The sequence below is a fragment of the Xiphophorus hellerii genome, chromosome 1, assembly GCF_003331165.1.
Source record: "Xiphophorus hellerii strain 12219 chromosome 1, Xiphophorus_hellerii-4.1, whole genome shotgun sequence".
Classification (NCBI taxonomy): Eukaryota; Metazoa; Chordata; class Actinopteri; order Cyprinodontiformes; family Poeciliidae; genus Xiphophorus; species Xiphophorus hellerii.
In genome coordinates this window covers 27,326,192-27,349,101 of record NC_045672.1, presented here as the reverse complement: position 1 = coordinate 27,349,101, position 22,910 = coordinate 27,326,192, and the positions used below count along the sequence as shown (strand labels likewise).

The 22,910-nt window shown below is 39.1% G+C and overlaps 1 protein-coding gene across 1 annotated transcript in view; it reads right to left on the bottom strand.

Annotated features, from left to right (window-relative positions):
- plxna2 (plexin A2) overlaps nt 1-22,910 on the bottom strand; it is a 217,677-nt gene that overhangs the window by 96,368 nt on the left and 98,399 nt on the right. Inside the window, exon 5 of the mRNA XM_032557615.1 lies at nt 1,243-1,343. Coding sequence (XP_032413506.1) covers nt 1,243-1,343 — 101 coding nt within the window. The remainder of the gene's footprint in view (nt 1-1,242; nt 1,344-22,910) is intronic.

Sequence of the window (22,910 nt, the reverse complement as noted above, 5' to 3'; positions counted from 1 at the left end):
TTAATTGTACACCAAAACTGACCCTGCACACAATGCTTGCATACACACATTCATACTCAAACACAGGGCATGTTTGCATGAGAACCTGCACACACATAAAACAGATGTTTCCCTGTCACAGATGCAGTTCCTGAACCTGTTGAGCATTTAGCACCCAGACCCTGTTTCCACGCAGTGGATTCAGATTCCCTTGGACTTGAATCATTCCGGTCCCTACCACACCTACACAAAAGCATGTGATTAACAACCTCGCATGGAGGGTTGTGTTGTGGTAAATGATCTCTGTGTGAAGGCACGCAGTGCTGAAGGGAATACAGCACTTCAGTCAGCCTCACCCGTTCCTCTGCAGGCTAATGCTGAATTACCTTGTCGGCAGCCAATTATTTGTCCTGTCCCGGCTTCAGAGTGGTGTAAATTACTTTAAGTGCACTTTGCCAGGCCCACCATCACGATAATGATCATTGCAGCGCCACTGTGACACACGCAAATATCCAGCTATACCTGGGTAGGAGTGGGGGGCTGGGGTGTAAGCAATGGATTTAAGACAGAGCTAAGAGAATCTCTGCATGCTAGAGACAAACAGGAACATAAACAATGACTGTTTTACTGCTGTGTTAAATTTACTTTCTGTCCCTTTCTTTATGCTTTCATAATCTAAAAGTAAATATAAAAACACAATAGTATTTTTCAATCTGCATATCAAACACACAGTTTTGGCTACTGTAGCCTTTTCTTTTGCATTCTTTATGGATGCCTAAGATTAGTTTTCTTGTAGTAATTGTTCAGCCCCAGCAGGTGTCACTCATGGCTGTTATGCTTATTCTTGAAGCAGGAGGTACAGACCCCAAACTTTCTCACAGTTCAGCCTTTTGTGGATGACAAGTAGTTAAAGTGGACATCTCTATAAGTCTTTTACATCTTGTTTTTAGAAACTGAAATAGTTTTATAAAGTGAATGAGTTCACTTTCTTTAAAAATCAAGCCATGTCAGAGAAGCGCAAACCTATATAGCTGCTGCAAGTAGCTTTAAACCAGCTCTGCACCTCCGAGGCAGCAGCTGTCCATTTCCAGACAGGAGCTGTCTGCTTTTCTCAAGCTCCATTAAATCTGAAATAAATGTTAAGACAAATGACCTTCATGCTCTCTGTGAGGGAAAACTTCAGAACACTTAAATAGAGACGTCCAACTACATCTTCCAGGAAGAATTTCTATACAAATATGATGGTGACTGGTGGATACTTACATATTATGCAGGACACACCAGCCACAGTGGGGATCTCCGGAGCTCAGACATTCTCCACAGGTCCCATACTGCTCACAGGATTCAATAGGAACCTGGGTAACCTGTGAATAAAACAGGATGTCTTTGAGATAAAGTATTTACTTTTTAGTCCAAAGAAAATCAATTCAATTCATTTTTGTAAGGCATAACAATGCCCCCAACACCTATTGTCAGACTTGATGAAAAAAAGTATAGAAAACCTTAAAATAACCTTTAACAGGCTCATTAAACAAATCTTTAATCAACCTGTAAGTACAAGTACATTTATTCAGAGGAGGAAAAATGAAATGTTGAGAAATGTATCTTTTTAACAAAATCCCTGGTGACAATAGCTGAAAACCCAAACAATTTATATGACAATGAATGAAAGCGAAGCATTTTTTAAGGTTGATAAAAATTACAAAAAAATGGGATTGAAAGCTGCTGGGCTAAACCCACATTTATTTTGTCACCACATACAATGAGAAAGATGACAATAGAGGTAAAAAAATTAATAAATAAAGGACTTTACTAGTAAACAATAATGTAGGATGAATTGGAATCTTGGAATTATCCATTCTCAACACACACTGTCTAAATACAAACTGGTTGATTGGAATGGATGTCAGAATAAAAAGGTCCAACATCACAAACTTAAACATATATGTCTTACTAAACCTTACTGGGACTTTATTGCTAGAAAGCTCTGTCTTCCTCTTATCTGACCAAACACTTTGGTATGACTACATGACAAATCATCATTTATGGTCAACTCAACACAAACATATTTTATCAGACATAAAATGTCTAAACAACTATAAAAAAAAAAAATCCAATGATTAAGGAAGGAAGTCTGTGACATGAATTATTTTTTTTTGGGATGATGTCAATTGTACTTAACTCAAACCATGAAAACAGCTGTAAGCAGCTGGGATAATTTGGCTGAAAAAAGGAGGTTTCTCTGCCATCAGTGGACGTCTGCGTGCCCCAGGGGCGACAGTCCACTTCAACAGATCCTGTGCAAATACGCCCACACATGGACGAGCGATGACAGATGTGGAGACTTGATTAGAAGAAATGTGTCAAGAGGTGAAGCTGTATTTTTTTTATTTATTTTTTTAAAGTGTAACTTAGCTACATAGCAAACAAAATGTCAACAGTAATACATTTGAGGTGGTTCAGAGCAAAAGAAACATCTCATGTCAACCATGAACCACTAATCCAAACAGGACAACCGGTCTGCAGTCACTTAATGAACAATAATCCGTGTGTTCCTATTACTAGGACAGACGTTATTACTTGCATGAAAATACAGTTGAGTTTCCACACTGTACTGTATGTGAAAACAACAGGAGAAAAATATCAAGCACACATCACCTCAGGTAGCCAAACACTGACAATGTGAGTCAGCTGTGTGATCCACAGCCTATTTTCAGCTGCTACACAACATACTCTCATCCCTCAGTGAGTGCTTTGAAACATACAGTAGAACTAGGTGGAATGTACACATGGGCATTCCTGATTTTTAATGCTGCCATGTAAACTGTGTTTTCAAAATATGAGTAAAACTTAGTTTTATAGCAAATACCCTCTCACACATGGTGTGACTTCTCCTAACATAAATAATGAATGACTGCTCACAAGAAGAAGACAAAAAAATATAGATGATGGTGTTTTTATATGTTCTTACAGTTCCTATACAGTAGAGAACTCAGGATTCACTGATTGGTGAAACTTTGTTGATTGTTGCAAAATTAGCTTTTTCCAACATAACATATCATAGTGCCATAATGGAAACTGCACTGTTGGATAAAATTATTTTCTGTTTAATTTCATAGGGTTCATTTCAGAAAATATAGAAGTTATATACCACTGAGAAGAAGAAGGAAATTTTGTTAGAAAAGTAAGGCTTACTAGTTTATTAAGGCTGGATTAAATCCATTGACAAAATGTGTTTCAGCTATATTAAATGAGGTAGATGCATGCTTCATCCTGATGCAAGCCAACATCATGGTAGCTGATTTTATACCTTACATTTTAGTAATGGTATTTCCGTTTACCATTAGTAAAACTCAAAACCTGGGAATCAGTTTTTAAGTTATGTTGTTTTCAAATAATAATGACGAAAAAGAACAAAGCACATCATAGTTCTTTTCAGTCTATGATATCTGTGCATGATTTGAATGCAAGCAAGTCCCCCAGGGCAGCAATACTCACTATTGTACCTCATCATGTCAGAACCAGGAGTTGCACACATACTGACAAAGCACCAAAATAACCAAAAGGAATATAGCAGATAAACAAATGAAGGGAATCTCTGAATATATTGCAGATTAATTTTCAGTTCTCTGTCTTAATTTTCTGCACACTGTCCTGTTGGATAATAACAGCAAATGTTGACAGCATTTGGAAGCTCCTCTGTAAAATGTGGGAGAATGAATGAAGGGTGCCTTTAGTAGCTTTTCAAGACTGTACATTACACATTCTGGTGAACATAATGTCCAAAGTTAAATCAATTTAAGTTTGTGGATGTAATGTGACAAAATGAGAGAAGGCTTGTGGCGTGTAAATACTTTTGCAAGGCATTCTATGTAATGCATCAAGTTTAAAAACAGCTGACAGTGCAATTTGTAACATGTGTCTGCCATTGCAGTGTTGCTGAAAAGGTTGAGAGCTGTTAAACCTGTCAGCTGGATCCAAAAACTGAGAACTGTATGAGATCCAGGCTGTATAGTATTCCTTGTTTTGTCTCCGCAATCATCCAAAAACTTCAACATCACCCATCCACCTGTCTGCCCCGAACCCTGAGGCAACTGAGAGACAGTCCCAGAGGACAAAGGAAACCATTGACACCGTCGGGATTTGACAGTCCATGTGGCACTTCCATCGCACAGACTCCTGTTATATTAACCCCCTGTCACTTCAACAAACTCCATTTGCGTGCGTGTCTTGCCTAGCTTCAGGACAAACAGGTGGCGCGCTGTAATGAGCTGCAGACGGGGGTCACATCAGCAGCAGAAGCGGCAACTGATGACAAACAAGCCCACCAAGAGCGAAACTCGACTCAGTGAGGGAAGCGGCAGCTCGGCGTGCGTGGGCGCGCACAGCTCAAAGCCTCAACCCAATGTGAGAGCGATTAGCTTTAGTAGCAGCTTGTATCTGCTTGAGTTTCATTACCTCCACCTTAAAGAAAGTCGTCAGATCCTTCCCAAAAGCATAAACGAGTCTGACGAAACTTAAGAGTATAACTTTCACAGAGGCCCAGCCAGAGGAAAGGGTTACAGTGTGGAGACAGCTGTCAGGGAGTGGTGAGGACAGGGGGTCTTCATGGTCCTTATGGAGCTGTATGTAAACACAGAACAGTCTGACCTGGCAAGCTGAAAGGAAGGGGAACCGCATCGAAGAGAAGAAAGGCAGCAAAGAGGTGAGCCCTGAAATAGCACAGCATTATGGGGGAAAAAGTGTGCCTTAGGTATTAAGGGTTTATGTTCTTTGAGTTTTGTGATGCTTAGATGTGGCCTGGGTCAGCGGTGGAGATGAGGGGGACGGGTTGAGGAAGGGGCACACAGCAGCTGTTGCCCAGCACACGCTACAGTCACTCATCACAGCAGGCCTGCACAATGAAGCCCCTTCTCCCACTGCGCGTGCATGTGTTTGAATGAACACATGCACAGTGCTGTAACGGATGTGCAGACTGTTGTTTCTGGGTTTTCAAGAAAGACAAAGAAGGATTGCATGTGATCCGATAGCCGGTGTGAGTTTCTTTGCATTTGTTTCCAAAGAAGACATTCACTTAGAAAAGTATTCTAACCCTTTGGAACTTTCCATATTTGGTCACAACAAAACGGTCATACTTTATTGAGATTTATTTTAATTACCCAAGATAAAGAACTGTATAACTGAAGTGAAGGAAAAATTATGCACAAGTTTGTTTGTGGTGATTCACAAACTGGACTTCTCATGGCCTGTCAACAATTGCATTATTTATCACTTTCCCAGAAGGGACTTATTTGTCATGTGTATTAATAGTTGTATTATAAACACGTTCTCCCACCGTAGCTGTGGATCTCTGTAGCATCTCCCATGAACTGAAGTCTCTCGGCTTTTGTAATGTTTTATTGAATTGAAAACCAAATATCTTTTCAAGTCACTTATAATTAATTATTTTTAAAGTATGCGTGACCTTACCCCCTCAGGGAGCAAATGGACAACTGCCACCCAAATACTTTAAATAATTATTGTTAAACTTCCTTCTTTTTTAAAATTTTGTTTGGTCCAGAGGCTGTCTCCTTACTTGCATAGATTTATGTGTAACCACTACTTAATTTAATTAGCAATAAATTCAGTAGGAAAGTTACTTTTGTTCTAGGGTCACAAAGGAGGATGATAAGCATACAAGTTTTAACAACTCAAGTTTATTTTTCTTTCCCCACAAAAAAGATAATAATCCAGGTAACACTAATTACCTTAATAAAATTAAGGTATAAAACTTAAATTGTCCACCCTTATATAAAAATATCAAATTAATATATAAAAAATTGAGGGTAGTTTATTTTAAACAGTAGCTTTAAAGCTTATTTCAACAAAAGAAATTACATCTTCCAGTTAGTCCTTCAATATAACAGTTCAGTCAGTCAGTTCAGTCAATGTGCACATAAGTTGTCCGTTATGAAAATGTTCATGAACAAATAGTTTGTGGAATAAAAAAAAAGATTTGGGGCCCCCTTTTTGTTCAATAAGCTTATCTGTTGTCCACGCAAAATATCCAGCTCCAGCAGCACCAGGCCCTCCGTCTTTCCAGGCTTCAGTCCGAGTCACAAAGATGGCGGCGGAACCCTCCTGCTTCTGGAGCTCCACTGGCTCGTTCAGATCTCGGTCGTCCAAAAAAAAAAAAAAAAAACTAACAGAGCGACACTTTATACTCCGGTTGGTTTTTTTCCAGTTCGAAAAAACTGAGCAACGTTAGCTCCAGCTAGGTAGCCGTTCTGCGTAAGTAAGCAGCTGAAAATAAAACAACAGGCTCACCGGAGAACTCTCAGAACAGAATGTACATTATCCAGTTCAAAATAAACAGATTTCTTTCATATCACAGCAGCACTTATGCGTAGTAACTTCTCTACTTCTGCTGAAATGTGCATAGTCTGCCATTTCTTTTTTTTCTTCACTCTCCTTCTCGTACCGACACAGGAGAAATGTGGGTCTAGTGCCCTCTACAGGACATTCTAAGAACTAACAAACAAACAAACACATTAAACATACAGACAGATCAGCATAGTGTATGGGGGTTACATATGTACTAAATATTTCTCCATTTGGTGTCTGACATAGGCTTGGTAAAGCCCCCCCACACACTTTGAAATACTTTACTCCATGGAGGTTTGCACATAGTTGAAGCATGAGTTTGCGGCGCTGGACATGTTCACAGAAAGATAAATTTTTATGACTACGAACTCGTTCGACTGCTTGGCGGGAAACAGTATTCACATAAGATTGAGAGTCGGTGCAACCAGTCACAAGGATGCACTTCTGTCAGACTGCTACTTTATACCAAACTAACAGGTGTGTAGTGGATACCTTAGGCACCCAACCAGCTCAAACTTGAAAGTATCCGTGTGGGTTGTGGGAAATTAATGAATTGATCACAGAAAATGTAGGCAATTAGTACAGTCGTCTTTGAAATCTCAACCATCCACAAACACCAAGAGTATTTGGTCCTCTTTAATGCCTACAGCTACTTTTTTTTGGTTTATTTATTTTTCTCATGTAATGCACTCCCCCCTTCTCGAAGAACTCTGGTGCCCCCTTTGGAAAGCATGCCCTTAATTTGAAAAGCCCTGTTCTATCGCATAATATTCCAATAAAACACTGAGGTTTATGGCTAAAACTTAAAAAAAAAAAGTGAAGAAGGCTTAAGGGGTACAAATCTTTTTGGAAGACATGGTAAAGATGACTACAGTATAAGTTTAGCACTGTCAGAGAGAAGCCCTGTGCCCTACTTTTAAATGAATGCTAATAGAATTCCAGCTTGAGTTGACCTCGCAGGGGGTTATTCAACCACAGAGGCTACAGTGGAGTCGCATACAGGAGCGATCAGGGTGACAGAGTGACAGCTGAGGGTTAAAACAGCTTCCTCTCTTTCAGTGTTAGTCTGAATAGCCTTCAGATCTCATTATTATAGCTGACAAGTAGCCAAGGAATGAATATTCTTTAGCTAAAATACATAGCCACATTAATGCCTGGCTTTAAATTACAGTTCCATGCAAAAATACACTCCAGAGTTCTTATTAACTGAGATTAAGTAAACTGTAAAGCAGTAGGTCTTTTCCATGAGGTCCTCTTTTATTAGTGAGACAATAAATGGTTAGGAATTGTGAAATGGCAACTTTTACAACTGATAGTGACTTGTAGCTGTCTAAATAGTCTAAATTAACTTTACTGCTATATAGAAACTTTCAGCAGATAACAGGCAGGCTGAATGCGGTACCGCATTTGGTGTTCTGTTTTATTCCATTACAGAACCTGTTGGATTTGGAAATTTGTTCCAACTTTTTGTAAATCTCAGAGGTAAAGATAGTCATTCTCTAAGAAATAGACAAAGACTGTTTTTGTAATGCTGGCAGTGCTAAATGCTGATATAAGATGCTAAAGATTGTTTAAAAGATGCAATCTGTCTGTTTTTAAAACAGTCGTTAATGGTAACTCGCTTGACCAAAATATTTTTCAGTTCTGTCGTTGCATAATATGGTTCTAAAAAAGAAATCAGAATTGGCTAAAATTGTTTTATGCAGGTCAAAATTTTACAAAAAAAAACAACACAGATCAGAAACTAAAAGTAAGAAGTATAATATTGGGGAACATTTTGTTTTCTGCTCAGGTGTCCATATAACCTTTTTTTTGATAAAATAGCAGTTTTTGTTTATTTTCGTCTTGGTTCACACTGAAATCGCTCCTGGTGTTTATGCCAGCACTTTCACTTATTGTGAGTAAATTATCCACTTTGCTTGGCACACAACCGATTTCCTGCCTTTGATTTGGAGACCGGGACTGGACTTCCTTCTTTTTTAGTTTATATTACACTCCTAGACAGGACTCCATATTTGACAGGACACAAATATTGAGGTAAGGAATTACAGATACCAGCTATAAGAGCACTATTGTTCACCATAATGAATGCAGAACCTAGTCTACTGTGATTTAAATGCGTCACATGAATTAACTCCTGTTTATTGAGAAAATCAAGCCATTCAACAATAACGGTTTTTTTTTTTTTCATTCTAAAACAGAATGAAAGAAAAAGCAATAAACAAAAGATAAAATCCCTGGGGACATATGCTCCTAGAGAGGAAAAAAAAAACGTGTGCCTTATTTTTAAAACGGTTCTTGGAGAAAAAGAAAATCACAAAGGAGTATCGAGATTTCTCGCAGTGGCAACAAACAGAGTCTGACAACGTATGCGCACTACAGAGAAGTAAGGAAGACTTTCATCTGTTTCCTTGTCCGTGAGCATGAGAATGAATAGTGGCTCAATTTCTGCCCCTGTGCCCTGCTGCCCTGAGACCAAGCCATACTCACTGTACCTCTGTGATGGATGGGGGCATGGGGGCCAAGCATGAAGAGAAGAAGGAAAAAAGTTATAAAGGAGGACAGAGCAGAGTGGAAACGGCCCATTGCACGCGGTTCTGATGGGACCCGGTGTGTGCAGCCAGATGTGCCATAGATGCCAGAGTGAAAGAGAAAGCAATAGGAAGAGAAAAAAATCCCAGTCACCAGTAATGGAGAGGAAACTACTTTGCACGCTGTCGTCAAGGCAACAGCCAAGGCTCTGACCTCAGGAACACCTCCACATCTAGCTGCACCAACACCAATCCCTCTAACCTTCAAAACCTTGAGCTGTGCATGGCAAACAGCTAACACCTTTGGGACTTCCTGTCATCTACACCTCCTTTAAAACATGTATAAACACACAAGCACACACACACACCAGTGACCCCTCCTTCTACACCTATCCATTTTTAATGAGAGTAAGCCAGGATACCACGTCACTGGAATGAGGCACATCGATCATGAACACAATACCCATTCCAGCAGAGAGGAAGAGAGAAAGGCACGGGAGGGGCCAGTGTAACCGAGGGTGTGTGTGTGGGTGTGTGGGGGCGTGTGTGTGTGTGTGTTTGAGCGGGACTAATGACAAAGGCACAAAAGCAGAGCAAATACTTGCTGCTGAACGAATGAAAAGCGATGAAATGTTCAGTCTCGTACTCCCACAGTGACCCTGCAGCCACTCTTTTCTGCATTAAGGAGACCAACACAAGGACGACTGAACCCTTAATCTGCTCTAGTAATCCAGCTGAGGCTTCTACTCAGGACAACAGCTACATATCCCCCTGCCTCACGCTCTCCTCCTTCTGGTCCCCTCCTCTAAGATGTAAATCCATCCACTTTACCATCAAAGACCCTAAACATATCTGTACTGTGGTGTTGTGGTGTCTTTTTCCATAAAAATGGGAGACTTTCTCTTTCTTTGCAAAGAAGCTAAACCAATGAGAAAATAAATCTTAAATGTTCCCCTTTTTAATTAAGTTTTAGCCAGAGTTTTCTAAAGATCGATGGACAAATGGACGGACAGATACTCGTGCAAACTTGAAAACTACCTAGATCTAATTTGAAACTTTCTTAGACTGTGAATGAGCCCCTGTTCTTCAGAAATAAAAGTGGGATAAATTACTCGCCTTACGCAACCTGAGGGTTCAGTCAGTCGCTCAACTGGTCATTAATATTCATTCTAATTCTGGCTAGAAGTGAAAAGCAAGGTGAGAGGCTCTGTTGAAGTGTTGTGGCTAGTCCAAGGATAATCATGCCTCGAGACTCGCACCAATTACTCCGAGCCTGATTAAGGACAGAATTGGGACACGGTCGTGATTGCCAGGCTGTGCGGGTTGCTGATCTTGTAAAGGCCCTGAGCTGAATGTACTAAGGTACCACCACAGCTGGGAGATCCGGTCATCTAAAACACATTCCCGAAGCTGATAAAGTAATTACATTTTGCAGCAAACAGTCCTTCTCATTGAGTATTTGAAACAATTTACAACCTTTGTATCCTGCAGAGTTTTTTCTACTGTATCTGTCTTGTGCTCCGTCTGTAGAAGCTGCTACTTAAAATTGCTTGTTTTCCCTTTTTGCTGCTGTTGCTGTTGTTACAAATGTCAGAAGACTTTGTGACAAGTCATTTAAAGGAAACAAGTTTTATGTAGGAATGCAAGGTATTGATTTTCTTCCACTGCCTACGATTTCTTACATGAGCATCTAATGCAGAATACATTGAGGATGCATCAAAGTGGAATTCAGAGACATGGCAATATATGTATTAGAGTCTCTTCTGAAGGTCAGGCCTTTTTTTGGTAGGTGGTTTTCTTGGATAACTGATTTTGAAATGGGAGCAAAATATTCAGGGTATTACTCACTGATTTTAACAGGCCAAACATGGGAGAGGGAAAGAAAAGGTTGATGCTAAATAAAATGACACAGCTCTGCTTACCCAAAGAGCCATCTCACATACTCCACAAATAATTAGGTGTGAATATAGGAGCTTTTAACAAATACCGTCAAGGCCAACACCTCTCAGCACATCTTTCGTATTATTTTGCTAAATTGAAAGATAAAACAGACCCCCCCCCACACACACACACACATATTCTTTGTATTCCTCGACTTAGTTTGAGATCTAAGATGTAGGTCAATTGAAAACATCAAGACATTAGAGCAGAAAGAAAGAAAATTATACTGTATCTGTTAGTAAGAACCTCCTGCTATATTTAAACTAACTCATTTACAGTAGAAGTGATAGCAGGCTGAGGTGGTTATTGAGCTAAAACTGATGACTTTGATCATTTTCCAATCACAGTTTAGGGCTTAACCCCCACTGAAAGTCCTTAGTCCCTGCCAGACTTGATCCCTGGCAGCTCATCAGGAGGAACAGACTGGTGAGAGACAAAACTGCCAGGGAGCAAGAAAGGGGAGGAGCAGGTCAAGCATGTGCCTTCTGACCGAGGTTTGAACTCGAAAACGAAGTGGCCATGACAATTAAAGCTAAATGTGAACTATATAACAAATTTTAAGTACTGTAGCTTGCAAAAGTATTAATCTTTAATTGTTACATTATAAATACAAACATTGTATTTCAAAGAGAATTTTTAAGACAGATAACAGAGTAGTGTCCAATTGGAAAGTGATGCTCATTTTCCACTATTTTGCACTTTTTTTGTTCTAAATAAGAATCTGAAAGGACAAATTGTTTTTATCTGCAAAAGAAGTATGGCTTCGGAGAACATTTTCCAGTAAGACAACGACTGGAAGCATCCAGCTAAAGCTACACATAAATGGTTTTGTCCAGACCAAAATCAAATTGAGTATTTGAATATGTGGCATAAATTAAGGATTGATCTTCACCATCCAATTCAAGCGTTAACTGTTTTTTGCAACAAAAACATATTTGTTAAGTTTTATATACTTCAAAACAATCAAAGCTGCAGCTGAAGTTAAAAGTGGTTCAACTGAAGTAAAGAGCAGCAAATAAAATATCGACATATAATTTATTATAAAAATAAATGCAATTTTGTTATTTACTTCTTCTAGTTCATAATGTTTTTCTACTTTCTGTTGGCCTTTCATATCACATCCCAATGAACTACATTAAAGTTAGAGGATTCGCAAAATGTGGAAATGTTTGAGAAATATGAATTCTAACACAGGCAATACTGTAGCAATAATTTCAAATAAAGCAGAAAACAGTTATACGTAATGCTATTTTGCCCCTGCCTGTCAGACTGTATGTGTTTTCTAGTCTCTATTGTATTGTTCATAGATACCATAGAATCATTAAAATATATTCCATGGTCCTCCAGCAGCAATGGTTCACCTTTTCTTTCAGTCTAAGCAAAGGAAAAAAAATATGCTCATACAGACATGAGAGCGAACACATGCCATACTGAACAAATAAACCAACCAGTTCTACAAACACTGCACTGAATACCAGTCGGAGTCCTCCAAACAGGCGGTCAACATTATAGATTAAAGACGAAGTGGGGCAGCGGGCAACGTAAAGAAGATGGAACAGTCCCCTAATCTCTGTTTACGTGTGCAAGTGTGTTTAGATATTTACAACCCAAATGCCTAGAGGGCGGAGTCAGAGGGAAAGGTGGGAGGCAGGGGAGGGAATGTGAGCATAGAAGTAATGGAGTGGGGGAATCGACCAGTGAGAAGGATGAAAAATCCAACAAGTCAATGGAGCCAGGAGTTTATCAATTATGTATGTCCTCAATCGCCTTTTTGGTTAAGGAGAGGAGGATCATATGATAAACAAAAAGGTGAATGTTGTGTGCACTTTCCATCATGCACACACTGAGCTTTGGTACATATCTAACTGCAGTCCTTGCTGCTAAAAAATGCCAGGAATGCTCTTCAATAGCTCCTATCAAAAATTTGATTCATAGCAATAGAGACATTGAGAGATATTGAATTTTCAGCCACTCCTTGCTATCTGTTTTTGCCTTTCACAAGGATACATATTTACTCAGTATAAGTAACAAAAAAACATTGAGACCTGAGAAGAAAAACCTTGGTTACTTATTTATGTTTGACTTAACCCTGTTACTTAGAATAAAAGTAAAATGTCATGCAGTGCTGAAGATACTCCACAGCCTTAAATATGCTCAGATAGATACTGACATTATCACATTAAAGTGCCTGACTTTTTATAGACCTTCTTCACCTTTATTTTCTACTTATCTCCACATCTATTTTCTTCTCTTTTCTTCCTCCTCCTAAACTATCACTTCCCCACTCTTGGATTCACTCTTTTCTGTGGCTGCTGGTCAAGGTGGCTTCCTTGCAGTCTAATTCAGTCAGGCGCCTAAAAAGGAGGAAATTACATCCATGCCGGCTGATCACTTTGAACTACCAGCTCCATTGTACCACACTTTCTCACTGGTAACAGTTTACTGACATTTAAAAAATGGAAGCAAGGGGCTGCAGAGGTACCTTAAGATGTTTCTGGATGTGCAACTGTGCATGCATGCAAAAATCTAAATAAAACAAAGTGTTAAAAATACTTTTGTTGCAAAAGGATCCAGGTCAAATAACCCTTTGCAATTTGTGCAAAATTTAACAACAAATCATGTTCCGTAATGTTTAGGCTTAAGTTTCTCAGGGGTTTTGTTTTATTTATATGTTAATGTATTTCAGAAGGTTATCTTTTAGGGTTGTCCAGTGAAATCTCCTGCTGTTATGTAGATTATGTTAGCTTTTCTATTACTTTTATAACCCAGTGTATTACCACCTGAAGAAGGACAACATTATGGTTCTTATTAATGCTCCTGACAACTTTATTGAACCTGAATGATAAAATCCTGAGTTCATTTCCTCTGTATATTAAGCCAACACTTACTTTGACTGATGAGTCAAAAAATGATCTACTGGTTAAGCAACTTCGGCAAGCACAAGGGTGTAACTAAAAAATAAAAGCATAGTTCAAGTATTTGTTTACTTAATTTCAGTAACTTAAAGCAATCCACTATTGTGCACCTTATGTCAATTAAACTAAATGTAAGTGCCATAATTCTGCAATGCACTGCCACTGAACCAATTACATAAGGGACTTTGTGTTTTAATAGACTACATTTCTGCCACAGTGATGTCATAAAAGGCTGCATTTGTCCACTTAGCCACCATCAGAAGATATCAGAACAAACTGTGTCCCATAGCTAATGGAATCAGGTTTTAGGTAAAGCACCCACTTCACTGCCTAATATGATATGAAATCAGCAGTTGGTTTTGAAATCCCACTCTTACATTGGTAAAAACTCTAATGTAACGGTTTCAAAACTATAACCCTTTTTTCATTTTATATGTTATAATCTATGATTTGCTAAAATTGATCCAACTACATTTCCATCTCTGCCAGACTTATTGTTAGGGAAAACTAACCATAATATTTGTGGACTCAAACAGGCCAGCTAACAGCTTTGTCCGGGCCTGGGACAAGCTAGTCTTTCATTTTCACTAGTTGCAAATGTAGTCATATTTACAATTTAAAGATATCACTGATACTGCACTCTGTCCAATTCATTCTTCTTCTATCTTCTCCCCAGCTCTCCTCTAACGTCTTGCCCCTCCTGTCTGCTCCATACTTTGGATTTTGTTTAAATTTTTCTTGAACAGGTTCTAGATTGTATTCCTTCTCTAGAATGCTAGTGATTGTTGTAGTCAGGTTTATGCATCTCTTAACAAGGTGGCACAACCTCCCAACCAAATGGGTGTTTAGGTGTGGAGTTTGAATGTTCTAATCATACATAATTGTTTTCAAGAAACTCTAGGCTCCTAGCAAAGCTGAAATGGTCGTTGGATTGGTCTGGCAATGTTAAAACTGCAAAAAACATGATAGCATAACATTTGTTTTGGCTCAAAAAGTTTCACTAACTCAAATTATAAAAGCAAAAAAAATTAACTGTGGACATAATTATGGACTAACTAATTTGTGACCGTGAGTATATAATAATATGTCTTTCTTTTTTAACACATTTTTTACAGCATTGTGATACCAATTACCAAGATAAATATAATAATCAGGCTTCCAAATCATCATATTGTTACCAACTTCGTATAGTGTGAATCTTTTATCTTCATTCCCTGATAATGTCAGATTACAGTCTATTTCTGTTAATTAACATCTAACATCTGTTGCATCTTTGTGTAGAACTCAGGGTCAACCTCACTTTAGTAACAAAGAGATGTGCATGGCTTTCCTCATTATACATTTATTTATAACTCTGCTTTACCGACTGCACTAACTGGTAGCTTTTTGACTGGTTTCCTTGTCAGTCAATCCACTTGTGTCGACCTATTTTTACCCACCTGTCCGGGCCGCTCGTCTGTGTGACAACCTTCATGCTTGTCGCCCCACTGTACCTCTTTCGATCCATTCCTGCTCTCGTCTTTGTCCAACTTGTCTGAGTGTCTCTCAGTGGGATCCCAGACTGTCAATGCAGCCAGTAATGAGGTGTATGCTTCAGTCAGCATGTGAGGAGTTAATAAGGAAGCAGCACAGGCCATCACACATCAACAGGCATTGAGTGTGTGTGTCATATGTGTGTATGGAGAGTGTGTTGGGAGCCTCCCTGGCACACTTAACGGCTGTCTGTCGACCAACGGGAGTATTGATTTGCAGTGGAAAAGCAGACAGAGATGAATTCTGATCCACAGAGGGACTCTGCAGCGCATGTCTGAGTGTGGTATTATTTTTATTTATTTTTTGTAAGCATGTGTGCGTGAGTGTGTAACAGCATGTGTGTGTGCGCAAGTGAGCATGTTTGTTCTCTTTGTTTCAGCCTCTCTTCCAGCATACACCATGTACATACAAATGAAGGGTTTGGATACACCCCGCTGCTCTCAGGGCTGTTGCTTGTGGGTACACATGTGTGTCTGTGTGATGAATATTAGTCTGTGAGGAACAAGATGGAGAGACAGATAGGGAAGGAGGTATTGATAACTAGGCTCAGGTGGTGAGGAACACATCATCTAATCTAAAACTATGCGTGTGTGTCTGTCTATGATTGTTTATGATTTATGTGTTCTGCACACGCTACTTGGGCAATATGCAAACTCCAGCTCAGCGGGGCTTCAGCACTGAGATATTAATGGGATTCTGAGGTACTGGTGAGGCTCTTCAAAGACCTCATCAGACCTTTTAATAACATCCATGATTGATTCCAATTTGAGCCTTTGGTGAGAATCAGAAACACAAAGATTGATGGAAAACTTTTACATCGAAGAAAATATTATTAGATTTGGCTCCAAATAAATTCCGTGGAGTTAGAGAAAGAAAGCAAACTGCGAGTGATCTTGGTTGGTGTGTCTGAAAGTGCCTGGGTGTCTTTGTTTGGCAGTAGAGGGAAAAAAATCAACATAATGAGCCCAAACTGCCTTTGTGTCTCACTCTCTTCGTCTCTCTCTCCACCCTCTGTCTTTTTCTCTCTCTCATCGCACAATTTTCAGACAGCTGCCTCTGTGCAGCCAAATTAACTGCTCCCCAGTTGCTTTTGGAAAGTGGGAATTTAATAAACATTTTGCCTCCGAGGTACATAGTGCTTGTGGTTCCAGAACTCTAGTTTTAATTGCCTTGAGTGATAAACTGCAGGTTTCAGACACCTCACTCGACATGTTTTAGCCCTTTACTGTGTTGCTATATCTGGAAGCTCTGTTATTCTTATGGTTCAAAATATCAGAGCTAAAGGTCATCAACATGGTTATATTTCAAATAAGAAAGAAAAATAATCTACATTTCTGGTTTTGTTTACCCTGTGGCTTATCTTTTTAAATATTGTTTTAAAGTTTCATTTATTTTATATCTGAGAACATAAAGGAAATACTGCTAAACATACAAGATGCCAATTATACAAAACAGAAATATTAACAGTGACTTACAAACAATAAAACTAGGATGTACAGAACTGAGTTAGGCCTTATCTAGGGTAACAATGATGTATTGTCAAGATCAATCCACATGCAAACTGCAGTTTCTAAATGCTTTCTAGAGTGAGTTTATTTTAAGGGAAAAAATGTTTTCATTACATCCATGTGAACATAAAGGCTTTCTGAGAACTATTAAATATCTCAAATGCATGTAGCATTTTGGTTGATTTCTAATTTTACTTATTTATATTCTTTATGTCTACAGATGATCTTCATCTCACTAAGATCACACAAAAACACAGATATATAGCAACTATCCAAGCAGAAAATAACTATAGGAATGAGTGCAGACATATGTAGCTAATCATTTATAGTAACACATATTATGAAGGGGTGTACATGCTTTTTGAAAAGTACACCAAAAAGTACACCAAAGAAATACATAAGATCTAAGATACACATTATTAAATTGAATCTGCAATGGGATTTTTGGATTTTAAAGCATACTGTTATTTCTTCTGGGCACCAAGAGTTTTAAAAGGGTACCTGGCCTAATTTAATATCAAATACACTCCCATAGACAAACACGTACACATATTAAATCCACACTTGCACAAACTAGGCGATGAAATAATCCATCACTAAGGTGGAGGCTGACAGTTTTGTCAAATTGAGCCACAGGGGATCAAAGAACAGCATTGTGGAATTGAGTTCTCCCATCGGACGCTGCTCTGACAGCAGAGAAGAAAGGAAAAAAAGACAGGAGAAAGGGGTGGAGAAAGGTGGGGAAGGGTAGAGAAAACTGGGGGGTGTGTTGCACAACTCCAACACACGGAGGGAGGGAAGGGTTGAGCTGCCATGGGTGCCCCATCAAAAGCAGAAGTCTTCCTGCTGTGTCCTGTAAACCTGGCCTTGTGAAGGACAGACGAAAAACATATTGCAGCCCTGGCAGCATGACCATTATCAGTCAGTAAAACACACACTCACGCACACGCCTGCAAACAGCTAGGCACAAAAGGTCACCTGCGTTTCTGCCAAAGACAGCATATGAACTCAAGGTCTGGCTAAAAGGCAACCAGTGACAAACTCATTCACATGTGGCACACACACACACAAATTTTCAGTCGGTCAGAGGGCAGCTGGTGGTGTCATAAAAAAGCTGTCAGTACATCTCAAACAAGAAAGAAGACAAGCAGTGTGAGACCTTTTCTCTAAACACCTGGACCAGAGCTGATGACTGAGACTGCTACAACCCAACTGTTTTCGCTGAACCTAAAAACTGTCTACAACACACTTCACACACTCACTGGACTCCACTGTCAACACTTGGAGAGAAAGGAACTAATATACATGAAGTGGGACAATGAAAGCAAGAGTGAGAGAGCAAGAGAGACTTTCAGACACAGCCTCCCCAATTATCGACCAAACATTGGTGCTGCTTTACTCTTTGCCTGGCTCCTGACAAGCCCTTTCGTGGTTCCTTCAACTGGCACTCGTGTTTCTCCCTGACACTCTCTAGGCTTTAATTAGGCTTGTAAATAATTATTGCAATTAAAGCTAACAATTAGGAGGACTGAAGCACTGCCATTAGTCTCACAGTAAATGTCATGAGCATTCGGCATAGGCGCTGGGAGGAAGCAGACAAATCCTGGGCAGACAGCGAGAGTGAAAAGAGACAGAATGAGGTGCAGTGGGGAGGCGGGGACGGGGGACTGTATGAAGGCAGCTGACGTAGTCTCAGCACTTAATTATAGAGCTGATTATTCTGGTAGGATGCCTCCTGGACCATTCCTTTTGGCTCGCATTTACAAAGTATACATGCACAAAATTCTGCACTGAATATTCACAAAGCCATTTCAAACCTCAGTCCAACACAGAACCACCAACATCCAGTTAGAAGTGAAATCTGAGATGATGACATTTCATTATTATTGATTTCCCCCCCCACATTTTCAGTTTTCAAACATTGTTAAAGATAATTAATTTTATCAGTTTAATGCAGCTTATACAATGATTCGATACACTCAGAGGGACAGATAGTGTATTTTAGGTTAATTCTGATGATTACTAACATTTAAAAAAAAAAACAATGCACAGACAATTAGAACATAACAGAAGAGATGTAAAAATGGTCCTAATAGCAGCATATTACACAACAATCAAGGTGACTTAACAGCTGGACAGATAGTCATCATCAACTTCCATACATGTTTGTTTAGAAAATAGTTAATAAAGCAAATTAATGAAAAGTTTGTTGTTAAGAAAATTGTGGCATTAAGACAATTGTGAAGCAAATCCCAATCACGGTTTTGAGAGAGATTCACAGGGCTCAACGGTCCAAAGTCCTTATTTTAGATGAAAGTTTTTTAATTAGAAACTAAGGTCACAGAGTCTGGAGGAGCAGTGGAAAGGCAAGAAAATGTATGTTGCTTGAAGTCCCAAGTGAAGTTCACACAGGCAGTGATGATTTGGGGAGCCATGTAAATCTGCTGGTTTTGGTAAAAGTTGAATGTTAGAGTAGTCACCTACCAGGAATGTTTTGACATTTGTTAATTTAAAATTCCAACATGACTCGACATCTGCTCACACTGCCAGAAATATCAGTAACTCCTTCAATGACAATGGCATCTCTGTGCTTGATTTAGACCAGTAAACCGACCTATTCTGAACGTCACTGACAATCTCTAAAGTACTGTCAAGACAAAGATGAAAGACAAGAACCACCAACGCAAAAAAGTTGAAGCCCAATATTAGAGCAGTCTGGGTCTTCTTGACATCTCAACAATGCCAAAGGCTAATAACCTCCATGACCCGCAGCACTAATGAAGTCATAACCAAGTACTGTACATATTTTTCAGTAGATTGATTTTTTTTGTATGAAAATCCTGTGTGTGATTAATCTATATAAAAAGAATTTAACTTTTTGATTAAATTTTCAATTACTGAGGCATAACTGCATTTGTATGAGCAACAGTAAACCTACCACTTGCCAGATCTCTCAAACAGGAAGGGAATCGGACTTTCCCAGAATCAGGTATCTTTATTATGTTCTATTACGCCACAAGGACTGTGAAAGTTAACTGCACAGTCAGCGGGTTTAAGCTCCAACTGTGCTTAAACCCACAAAGTGAAATATAAACCTGCAACGCTGAACCTGAAATTCATTTATTTGCAGTAAGTTTGTCCCATAGATTAGGTCAAGCTACAGATGACTCGAATTAAATCCAAATGCTCTGCTAACATGACATGATGATCTAGCTTCTGAGGTTAATGTGAGCACTATGGAATACTTTGTACTGACCTCCACTGTTATAGCAAGAGTCATGTTGGTAGGGTATGAGAAGGAAAAAAGGGGGGACAAATGGGATGTACAAAGAGGGTCAGGCCGGGACACTGGTGTGCACAGGCTTCTTTTAATTAACAGCTTGATGGGGGCTGACAGGACGTGTGCTGCTATCAAATAATGAGGTTAGGGTTGGTCAATAGTTTCAGGGCAAAAAAACCTGATTAACACTAATCCTAGCTTAAGTCAATTAACAATGCCAGTTCAGGGATTCATGCAAATGAGGTGCTTTTGTGAGGTGGGCTTGCAAAGAAGGGTGCACATGAAGCACGACATTCAGACATGCAAAACATCAATAGAACATAGCTAAAATGGTGAAGGGACACTTATTAGTGAGCATAAGAAAGCAACAGAAGAGCAGTGAAGCGTAGCTCGTTTCAGGGGTATTTAACCAGATCTGCATAGTAACACCTTATGTCTGTTTGAAAAGACTTGGTTAAACCTTGAACTATCCATAACCTCTGACCTCTCTCTGATCAGACACAGCATATACAAATAAATGGCATATGCAAAAAAACAAAACACAGAGCACATGTTCCAATAAACATGCAAACATTCTATCGGTCTCTTGAGGTTGGAAAAATCCACATATGGAGATTAGAAATTAAGAAAGCAACCTCTTAAGAGCTGAAACAGTAACAATTTCCATTTTTTACTATGAAAGATTATGATATTCAGGTCATCTAAACACTTATATGTTGTTCACAGTGTAATAGAACCTGTACTCACTCCTGTAGTGTTTTGTTTGCTGGCAATTGACCTAATGTGCTGCCCCAAGCAGACGTCTATGTATAGGAAAGGAAGACAAGTAGACTGCAGGCAAAACATTGCAAGAGTACAACATTAATACAATATTAATACTGACGTACTCTAAAACTTTGTAGGTTCTATAACATACTTAATATTTTATACCTTTATTTTATTATATTATTAACTTTTTTGCTCAGTTCTGGTCTTAGACCAGAAACATCTGTAAGTGTGTATCCTTGTTTTAGGTGCAGACAGTAAATGTTGTAAAAATCATCAGCAATATGAGTATGTTCCATTTTAGAAAGTGTTTTAGGGTTTTGACAAAAATAATTTATCAATCAGAGCTTCAGATTAATGAAATCTAACAAGCGGCAGATGGCCAATGCAAGTTATTTTTATAATGAAAAGCTGAATGGCTTCATCAATAAGGCTGACCGTGTGTATTGACCACTCGTGAATAGCAACAGCAAGGCTGCCTGAGAATCAGCAAAAAATCTAGCGTGAAGTTTCAAGTTTCAGCTTTAGATTTGTTTCTCAGCTGAAAAGCAACCAGAGGAAGCAGTCATGTGAATGATTTGCTGGCCTCACCCTATAAACAGCCTCTAAACTGACCCTGCTGTTGTGCTTGCATCTCAGGTAGAACTCAAACGGCAATCTATCAAGACCGATGTCGTCTGCTTGACTGATGGCAAGCTGTCCCAAAGATGTTGTACTTCCATGTCCCTGTGTGACTGGGGAACAGACACAGATGTGTGGTCCATGTGTTGCCATATGGCTTCACAGTTTTCCAGAGCATGACAGAAAACATTAGCTTGGACCACTTCTTTCACATAAACAGTGGTTCAAGCCAAAGTATTGGACTACATCCTGGGTCATGACACACCAGATGGGGGCTCTAAATATAAAAGTTTCACTGTATAAAAAACAGTTTTTCTTTATTGACTTTACTTTCCAAAAATATGGCATGGCATGATCTTACACCTTAAATGCCCTTGCACAGAAATTTTAACAAAAATGTATAACATGGACTAATTGCTTCAACTTGAAACACCACAAAGGTATTCTTACTATTATGATAATGTTGTCATTGATGGTTTTTGACAAGAAAATTCTCTTTTCTCTAGTCACAATAATAGCAACTTAATTTGTCTCAGTCTGGATGCAAAACTGAAAAATTCCAAGGGGGGGACTCTTTGGGAAAACGGGTTCCAAGAACACATCATAGAAAGACTTAAGGGCTTGGAAAAAAACAAACAACTCATGCACAGAATTTAAATTTCACAGCTGAGCAACTGGAATAAATTGGTAGAGCTGAAAATATGAGGTTTTCTTTTCTGTAATGTTGCCGGTTTTTTTACGTGAAAGTAACAGATGAAGGCAGGATGGGACACAAACACTGGAAGCTGACAGGATTTAATGTTTTCTAAAGAGTCAAGGGTGTACCGAAGAGTGACAGCAGCACATGGGTGAACGCTGTATGGGTCTAGCCATAAAAAACGAGACAGTTTTCTTGGCTGGCTCAGTATCCCTCCATTGGTCAGGAATTTCACACTCATCCTTATAAAAAGCCTGCAATTAGAGAGCTTCTATTTCACTGGGAACTCCATTAAATCTGCAGAGGTCTATTATAAACGGTTGTGCGCTAAACCTATAAAAATTAACAAAACCATTCAAGACCACTACAAAGTCAACACATGTATCCCTTCGCTACATTTAAAGAAATTAATACACTGTGTATGTGAGATTTTTCCTGTTAAAAAAGCTTTTTTAACAGCGGGTTTGAGCTGTCAGTGGTAGGACTATGCCACAGGTTCCACTTCAAAGCCCTTTCACATGTTAAATCTTGATTGTTTCCCATGAATAATACATTACAGCCTGGTCTTTGTGTACTGGATTCTGACCACAACTGAAATAATGCTGCTGCTAATTCTCAACATGACGTGTGCCCACCCTTACTATCTGGGCCAAATCAATGCAAGATGGATAAGAGACTTGTTACAGAATGAGTTTAAGCCATTCATTTCAGGGCTGCATAAATAAAAGAATAACAATAATCCATGTACACTGTTCAAGACCTTAACTGAACTCCACT